At 36.7% G+C, this 9,962-nt stretch overlaps 1 protein-coding gene across 1 annotated transcript; it reads right to left on the reverse strand.

Annotated features, from left to right (window-relative positions):
* Positions 1-1,036: 1,036 nt before the first annotated feature.
* Positions 1,037-6,629, reverse strand: LOC111053463. Its single transcript, XM_039436609.1, has 5 exons — positions 6,566-6,629; positions 5,091-5,247; positions 4,010-4,255; positions 3,315-3,417; positions 1,037-1,073 (listed from the first exon to the last, which is right to left on the reverse strand). Exons 2-5 carry the CDS (start codon positions 5,164-5,166, stop codon positions 1,037-1,039), a joined length of 462 nt encoding a protein of 153 aa, XP_039292543.1. The 5' UTR covers positions 5,167-5,247; positions 6,566-6,629.
* Between the last annotated feature and the right edge of the window lie 3,333 nt (positions 6,630-9,962).

Consider the following 9,962-nt stretch of genomic DNA (forward strand, 5'->3'; position numbering starts at 1 on the left):
TCAGTGTTTAGCGATCGCTACACTACTTATAAAAATTTCATCACTATACAATTTGTCATTAGAAGAATCAAGGGTGAGCGAGCGTTTAGGCCTCCCGCGATTCCGACAATTGTATTGAATCTTGTAGTGAATCAATCAGTCTGGTGTACACTCAGCGTCCACGCACGCAATTACAAAATTTATAGCCGCTACACCATTGACTCAGTACAAGATTCACTCTACATGTGTGAAGCCATCAATACCGCTCCACATGATTTGGCGCCCAACAGTGATAGGCATTGAAGAGGTGGATAATCGACTACGAGGATTATTTAGTTGCTCAGTATACTATAGCGCTGACAACGGGAAAATTTTTTGAAAAATTCATGGTTGTGAATTTTTTCGAATTTAATATTAACTGTTCACTGTTATATAAAATAACAAGAAGTACCATACCCAATTTTTGAACAGAAAAGAAATTTATCGATTGATGAATTTTTAGAGAAAAAATCGAACTCAGAATTTTATTATCGTGTTATTCGAAAATTGGTCATACTATAAGTCATAGGTATAAGAGATATCATAAGAAAGGTCATATTATTTGAAGAATATTAGGTCTATATTGAAACAATTTATAAAAATTTACAGAAAAGAGGATTGAAGTTATTTACATTTTTAAAAGTTTTTAAAGCATAAAGAGGGAAGTAAAATTAAATCACGGATACATTGCGGAATAATTCAAGCAGAGTATCACTGCTTTTATATAAAATTTCGCAAAGAACACTAGCCTATATATAGAATTGCGGCAAGAAATTATAAGAATAAAATATTTATAATAATATAATAATAAATTATAAGAGGCGTACCTGTATTACCGCATAAGTGTTCACTGTGTATCCTGTATGTTCTTGTCATTTTTATGTTAACGATATTGCTAACTTGACTCATTTTATCACTGAACACATTGCTAAACCACTTTTTCTGTATTTCATTCACTACGAAGCTATCACAATTTCTATTGGATTTCTTATTAATTATTTTGTATATCACAACACTTTCATGCACCCACTCCCGCCGTTGACTGGACCCTCATCCTGAAAGAAATAAGGAAAACCAATGAAGCAATAAATAAAACAAATGCAGAAATAAAAAACTTAAATGAAAAAAGCGACCAAACAAAGGAAGAATTAAAAGAAGACAGCAAACAAACAAAGGAAGAATTAAAAGAAGACAACAAACAAACAAAGGAAGAATTAAAAAGGGAAGTTCAAGAAGCAAAGAAGGTAAATGAACAGGGTTTGGAGAAATTGAGTCAGCGGATGGATGGAGCATTCCGTGACACAGATAAAACCATCAAAAAATTAACTGAGCGTCTAGATAAATCCATTGTAGAAACAAATAACCGATTGGACCAGATATCACAAGATATGCATACGAAGGTAGTCAACGTCAAGGTCACCTTAAAAGAACACATACGCGTGGAGATGGATACTCTGAAAGAGAAAGTAGTTGAGCAAGCCAAACAGCATTGCACCAAAACAGGAGAGCAGATAACTCAGAGCGTGCAGGCCAAACTAAATGAACATATCTCTACATGTCAAAATGAACACGAGGACATTATACGGCGAGTCGAAGGGCAACTTGAACCGGTTACGACCAATATAACAAACTTGAAGAGCCATGTTAGCACCCTGAGTGAAAAGCAGACTACTATTAGCTCTCAGGTGGACAGCTTGGCTATACAATACAGCGACCTGCATAGACGATGTGATACTGCCGCCGAGCAAAGGAAGAGTGTTGATGCCGAGGTCCGAAAAAGATTTGAGCAGACGGATACCCGAATCACTCAGATGGAAACCCGCATAAGTCACTCTCGAGCCAATCTAGAACTGTCATCGCCCTCAGAGTCGTACAACACCACCACAATTTTTCAAAACCTAGGACATTTTGATGACACTCCAGCGTCTATGCCCCCAAAACCCTTCGTCGAACAACTGAGATCTGTTCAAGAACTTACCCCCACACCCTGGCCCATATGGAAATTCAAATTATTTACTCTGTTGTCCGGAGAACCATTACTTTTCCTTCACGGACGCGCCGCCGAATTTAATAGCTTATCCGAATTCATAGATGCTTTCCTAGAGCAATATTGGGGACAAGATCGACAGCGAGTTATACTATCTGACATCGTATCTTGCAAATATTCACCTCGAAATGGCCAAACATGCACCGCCTTCGTATCAAACATCAGATACCAAAATTCACAACTGGATACACCTTTTGCCGAGTTAGCACTCACTCAGATCATTATCCGGAAGCTGCCTTACCCCGTACAGATGGCACTAGCGACTAGTCATGTTAAGACCATCAAAGAATTGGAAAATCATCTCCATGAAATCCAAGCGGTACATCGCGAAGATTACAACTTCACTGTGCGACAAGAGCATCCGCATCAAGATCATCAACCCCAACAAAATACTTCTCCCTTTTCTAACGCCCGTCGTCCCTTTAATTCTGCAAATAACCAGGATCGCAATACAAATTTTCAACAGCGATTAAATAAAGAAAACCAACCAGAAAGTAGGAGGAATTTCCAGAACCACAACCAGCAGTCTGATACAAACCGGAGAAATGCGTACTACCATGACGGACGAGATCGTATAAACCAACACCGTAACCAATACTCCAACAACACCGCGCATAGCAGGAACAACAACTATAACCGGATGGGAAATGCGAGCGCAAATCAGCATCAAACGACGCCCAACGAAAATCAGGGAAGAAAATCGGATATGGCTGAGAAAACACAAGGGTCATCAACGCCGCAGAAAATCTGACTATATGGAAATCACCCACCACAGTCGTCCATCACCTGTCTACACACGGAGAGAAATGATAATCCATTAGCAGAGGAACAACCGCCAACTGAAAATATTGATCCGTCACTCCCGCCAGTCGAAATAGTCCAAAGCAAGAAACCGAAACTCAGAGGAGTCTACCGTCGTTGCCGCTCTATACGGTTTAAGCCTACTCAACCTGCAAAAACGAATAAAATGGAAAATCTAGACAACCTCACTGCTCCAGATACAGGAAAAGAACCTACATGTCTTACCGCGCTATATAATAACATCAGAGAAACCTTGCTAGAAGAAGAAAACTCCAGCATTCAAGAAATACATGAACATTTTCAAACCTATATAACCGTACAAATAGCCAGCCTACAATTCAAAGCCCTCATAGATACTGGATCACAAGTCAGCCTAATCCAGAATGACTCTTATTCCCGCCTGAAAAACATAACAGAAATAGCCACATTACCATTAACCTCAACCTACCTATCAGGTGTCACACCAGGACGTCGTCTCCAAATATCTAAACAATGCCTCCTGGAGATCCAAGTCGAAGGAAAGTGCTTCCCATACTCCTTCCTGGTATTACCTGCAAATGGACCACACATTATTATTGGTGCTGATTTCTTAGCCCATTATAACTCAAATATAAATTTCAAAAATCTTGAACTGCAATTAATCGACAATAGCAATCGGACTAGTATCAATACTCAGATAATATTAAAGGCCAATGCGGGAGATGTAAGAGTAGTGAGATATCACATGGTTGAAGACTACATTCCTGAAAAAGAATACAAGGTGCAATACAGAGAAGGTGAAGAAAGTGAAATGATGAGTCATGATTCAATAGATGATTACAGCTTGGAAAATGAAACACCAGATGATACCGACATTCTGATGGAAAAGTTACTGAATGAGATTGATAACAATTCTGAATGGGGGCTCGCAATCAAACAATCCATGAAAGAAATGTTCATAAAAAATCGTGCAGTATTTTCAGAACAGCCGGGATTGGCAAATCATTTTCAGTGTAAATTAGAGGTCAAACCACATGAGTCGTATTATAGAAAATCTTATCCCATCCCTTTTGCGCACCGTCAAGCAGCAGCTGCCGAAATAGATAGGATGGAAAGACTAGGCATTATCGAACCATCCACATCGCATTATAGTTTGCCTATTACCTGCGTTTCGAAGAAGGACGGCTCCACCCGACTCTGTCTCGACGCCCGCCAGCTGAACATGATTCTCGACGACGACCGTGAAGCTCCCGCCCAGATCGATCAGGTGTTGCAGACGTTCCATGGCAAGACCATATACTCCACCGTCGACCTCAGCGCCGGATATTGGCAGGTACAAGTGGCCGAAGAATCTCGAGATTACCTGTCCTTCCTCTTCAACGGCCGAAATCTCAGGTTCACCCGACTTGCCTTTGGGATCAGAAATGCAATGGCTATATTTATACGCTGCCTAAGACAATCAATTGGTGAAGACATTTCAGATTTTTGTGCTCTTTACGTTGATGATGCAATTATTTCATCACAGAGTGTGGCAGAGCATATTCAACACCTTGATGTAGTATTCGGTAGACTAATAAAATGTGGTATGAAGTTAAAATTATCAAAATGTGAATTTTTTGCCAAGAAAGTTAAATACCTCGGGCACATCATAACTGACAAAGGTATCATGCAGGACATTGATAAATTAGCAGCTATAAAAAACTTTCCATCTCCATCAAGTCGCAAACAGCTTCAACGTTTTATTGGTTTCCTACAATTTTATCGTCGCTTTAACAAACAGATGTCTCATTATACGGCACAACTGAGTCATGTTTTATCATCCTCTAAACCATGGATATGGGGGCTCAAGGAAGATGAAATTTTCAACCAGTTGAAGGATGCTTTTTTGAAAGCTGTTATATTGAATCATCCAAATCTCAACCAACCTTTTCATATAAATGTTGACGCATCGGATTACGCCTTAGGTGCGGAAATTTTTCAATATGATGAGAAAGGAGAAAAAGGAGTCATAGCATTTTTTAGCAAAACTATGAATGCAGCCCAGAAGAAGTACACAGTCACGGAAAAAGAACTACTAAGCATTGTCGAAGTATGCAAGAAATATAGAACGTTGTTGTTAGGCCAAAAGATTTTTGTTAACACAGACCATAAGGCCCTGACTTTCTTCAAAACAGCCAAGTTAACCAACAACCGACTGTCTAGATGGTTTCTGTTATTACAAGAATTTGATCTAGAACTCACTCACCTGCCAGGTAAACGAAATCAAACTGCTGATTTCTTGTCCAGAGAAGGAAGTGACACCTATGCCAATGAAACGACATTCCAATGCTATGTAGCCGAAGATCAACCAGTGCCGTTACCCTTCAATATATCGCCGCTCCTGCACACCGAACTCCTCACATCTGAAAAATTTAAAAACGCACAATCAATGGACAACAAAATCACAGATCTCATTCGCAAGTTATCCAACCCTCCAGTAAAAGAGCACCAGTATCTACAACGCTACACTGTGTTCAACGACCATTTGTTTTATAAGGCTAATAAAAACTCCGATTTTTGGCATCTAGTCATACCACACACCCTAGAAAAGGACGTAATTTTGGAAACACATGAACGAATTGGTCACTTTGGTATAAAGAAAACAATACATGCCCTGAAAACGTGTTGTTACTTCAAAGGATTGAACAAAAAGGTTACACAGTTAATAAGAGCCTGCGACATCTGTCAAAAAACAAAGCATAACCGTTTTCACATAGCAGGAGAAATGATACCTATCTTACCCTCACAACCACTTGAATTAATATCAGCTGACATCTATGGGCCACTACCTCAGTCTATGCACCAAAAACGCTTCATTTTTGTCTTAACCTGCTTGTTCTCAAAATATACAATGTTCTTCCCTATTGGTAAAATCACTGGTGAAAAATTAGCCAGATGCATCACCGAAAGATGGACCAATGAAGTTGGTAAACCACAGCGCATATTGTCAGATAACGCAACCTATTTTTGCAGTGCCAAGTGGAAACAAATTTTAGAACAAGCCGGCATTAAAACGTCAAGAGTCTCGGCATACACTCCCAGTGCAAACCCAGTGGAAAGAAAAATGAAAGAAATTTCAAGATTTATGAGGGCATATAGCAGTCACCGTCATCAACAATGGGTCAAATATGTACCGTTCCTAGAACACTGCATTAATAACTGTGTAAGTGACAGTACCGGGTACACTCCCCACGAAATTATATTTGGCACAAGAAACGAATCATTTATTCAGAGCCTAATCAAGTTTCCAAATCCGGATAAACCTAACCCAAACTTATACCAACTGGTTCGCAATAGGTTAGACAAATCCGCAAAACAAAGGAAAAAATACCATGACAAGGCTACAAAGAAATTCAAATATGAAGTCGGAGATGAAGTACTGGTAAAAGCACATAAATCTTCAGATGCCCTAGGCAAGTTAACTAAAAAATTCTTCCATCTTTACACAGGACCGCATCGAGTGACCGACGTTTCACAGCACAACACCGTCAAGATTCAAGATTCCGAGAACGCCAATAATCACTGGTGGGAAAACGTAATAAATGTAAAACCCTACCGAAGAGCCTAACCAATAAACAATTTCAACTCATCTAATAAACAACAATCCACTTCAAAAGAAGAAATTGAAATCAACTTTAAATCAAGAAATAAAACTGAAAACAACTTTAAGAATTTACCAACCTGATCAAGCCATCCACCTCGTGTCAGAGTCATCACCGAAACAATCGCCTGGTATCATCTGCACAACTGAAAAATAGAAACAAGAATTATAGTATCCACGGAAAATAATTATAAATTAGAAATAACATGAAATTAGTAGTGAATAGGAGGAAAGAAAATAAACAAAGTTTATTTGAAAAAATGTGTAAATCTAACCTTGAAATACAGAATCGATAGAAAAATCTATTCAGAACCAAAGCCTGTTCGATAATTTTCTTCGTCCCACCAACCAATGTGTACGAAATCCTAGAGTCAATGTATAGAATCAAAGCAATATCGTTATTTAATTATTGTAACCTATTATTTAATGTGGAATTATAAGTAAAAAACGCAACCAAAAATATATATTTATGTTAATTTGCACGAAATGCGCATGTTCTATGTCATATAAATGTATCGCTAAAAAACTCCAAAGAAAATGAAATTCTTACCTTCAAATGTGAAATTTATTACTGTTGCATCAAAAGATCATGAATTGTAATTCAAATTGATAAATGTAAGACTTAATATTTGTAACCAACATTGATAAAAATCAAGAAAGCCATTTCAAGTGTAACCCTGTTTGTACGCAACGTACTAAGCGCAAATAAGGAATTGCTCGAGTCAAACGGTAGACGATTGTCAAGTCACCGAAGTAAAATCACACTCTCACCCAATTTATGTAAAAGCCAAACCAAAGAGTCGAAACCTGTAATAACCATGAAAAAATGATGAAAGTCTATATTTGTTGCAAATACTGTTCAAATCTTAAGAAGTAATATGTGAAATTTTGTATATTTGTTATAGTTATGGGTCTGCTCATAAGCCACCCGTGAATGGAAGTTGTGGAGTTGTTTTAATGAAGGATCCAAAGAGACCTCATTAATTATTGTATTTCGATTGTATCCAATGGAAGGAACAATCAATTATTTATTTTCTCGTAGCCAAAAGTGCACGATATATTGTTTTTAGTGTTAAGTGTTGAGTTTTCGTAGAAGTAAGGAGATGAAATAGTGTATTCATCACAATATCGGATTTTTCAAATAGTCATTGTTTCGACTCGTCTCCCAATTACCTATTTAAAATATCCTGGGGGCTTTTGTGTGATGAATCTTTCAAATAGATCTCATGAAAAGAGAGAAAAATTGTGATTACCTTTTAAAATGAAAGAATTTGCTAAAGGAATAGTTAGCGACCGAGCGATAAAGCTTACTTATCAATAACTGTATATTAGATAAGAGTACCGTTCTGTACTGAATATTTTCTAGGAAAATTATTCAATAAAATTATAATTATTTTGCAAATAAAGCACAAATTATTTATGAATCGCTCACTGATTTTGAGGTTACACTTTGTTTACTATCGATCAGATGTTTTTAAAACAGTTCGAACGCAGCTGACTGATTCAAAGTATTGTCAAATGTCACGCTGGCTTCACGTAAGATATAATACCATCTCTAAAAATCAAAACTATCCATAAAGGATCAAGAATTTCAAATAAAAAAAAAAATAAAATGTATGTATTATCGTTGAAATTATTTATTATTTAAGAAATTATATTATATGTCAGGTCTTATTGTAACTAAATAGGTCATAGCATGAAATTATATTATTGATAAAATGGCAGAAATTAATTATAATAATCTCAAACCTAATAAAAATTGTACAAGAATATTAATTTATTAATGATTTAATTCAACTGAACCACATGGTAATTAAATCTCTTTGGCAGGTCTAAGCCAATCACAGTGCATAGAAATAGCACCAAGAAGGTGATCGTTTGAAAGCAACACATGTTAATCTATTATCAGACACCAACCCTGCCTTATCATTTACGCTAGCACATGTACATTGTATGAGAGGAACTATGTCTATAAGATTAAGCAGTTTTAAGAATTACATAAATTGAATTATTATTGTAATTAAAGGAATTGTATTCTACTGCTTGCCACTGACGTCATGTTTACGTCACAAGCGTTCTACCAATGGCAAATTTTTATGCAAATTATTACATCGAGATTCTGAGAAGCAAGGTCTAGCCTAAAAGCTTAGAGAAAAGACAGCACTTCCCTTTTGAAATCCTCACCGTGCAGATCTCTTTTTATAGTTACCAAAGACCTATTTGTGAAAATTTCTTGTTCGATTTTAAATGTTCTATTTGTGAGCCGATATTTTAGGCCAATTTATTTGTTATTCGTAAATTTCTGTTTTCATCAATCGATAAATTTAAAAGCTTAAAGTAAATTATCCCTTAATTAATTCGGTGAAGGAGATATTTAAATTAAAATTCCCCACGTGCTGAAACCGAAGCCTGGATTGCCGCCGATCAAACGATTTTTGATCTAAAGAAGAAAACCACGACCGCCAAGGAAATTCACGTGAGTTATAAGTTTTAAAAGGGGCCCCAATCTACGCTTCGAAAATATTTCAGTGCAGAAACATAAATTTTTTCTTCGTTAAATTATTGGCCACGCCGACAAGCGCTTTAGCATTTAAGAGTCTAGAATTTATTCATATTAAATTTATAAGAATTTGTAGTTGATTAACTATCCTCCGCTGCCTGAACCACGACCCCGAGCATTTTTAAAAATATTTTATAATTCATTTTTCACTATTTTTTCAAAACTGTTCAATTTTATCAATTGTAAAATTCTGTTGAATCACGCATGGTATCATGCAAGCACAAGAAAATTTTTAACTATTCTGTTAATGCTAAATTATTATCAACCTGTAAATCAAATTCTGAATCTGCACTGTATGATTACATATTTTATTGTAATATATTTCAGTTTTGTTAATTCGCTTTCTGAGTTCAATTATTTCTTAAGCCTGTCAATTATTGTGTCTGATACGTTCTATATCATCAAGAACCGATCGAATACGATCATTGGAATAATTGAATTAAGCTGGATACTGGAACAGGTCTAAGTGGATGTAGCGAGTGGGGTCAGATCGAGATATTTATTCTTTGTCCTTACCTGCTCATATATCAGCTTTTATCTGTTACCTACCTCGACTTAGGAGCGAACACATCAATTGTACAGCAGTGGCAGCCATAGATCATATAAATTCCTACAATAGAGCTTAAAACCCGACAAGACTCTGTTCTCGAAATATATTCTGAACGATATTTGGTTCAAATACCGTATTTTAGATAGCTCAATGAACTATCTATAAATTCAAATAACTTCAGATGCTAGATAGATTGAGAGAGCTTTACAGTTTTCAGATGCTAGACGATCAATAGCTCACCTAAACTAAATCTTCCTCCACTTTAATTCATCACCTTTACATTCCATGTTGAAAGCTGTGTACAAACTTGTGAGTCGCCCATATGCGACTTCCGCTTTTATCCTCTGATGCTATACCTATTATATGT

Source organism: Nilaparvata lugens, chromosome 10 (assembly GCF_014356525.2).
Source record: "Nilaparvata lugens isolate BPH chromosome 10, ASM1435652v1, whole genome shotgun sequence".
Classification (NCBI taxonomy): domain Eukaryota; kingdom Metazoa; phylum Arthropoda; class Insecta; order Hemiptera; family Delphacidae; genus Nilaparvata; species Nilaparvata lugens.

What these genes read in the sequence shown, in the direction of transcription:
- LOC111053463 (XM_039436609.1), bottom strand. Translation starts at nt 5,166, where the DNA reads ATGTCGTTTCATTGGCATAGGTGTCACTTCCTTCTCTGGACAAGAAAT. An exon ending in TGATTTCGTTTACCTGGCAG is followed by an intron (nt 4,256 to 5,090) that starts GTGAGTGAGTTC and finishes CTGATCCCAAAG; the next exon opens with GCAAGTCGGGTGAACCTGAG. An exon ending in CGTCCTTCTTCGAAACGCAG is followed by an intron (nt 3,418 to 4,009) that starts GTAATAGGCAAA and finishes GTCCATTTGCAG; the next exon opens with GTAATACCAGGAAGGAGTAT.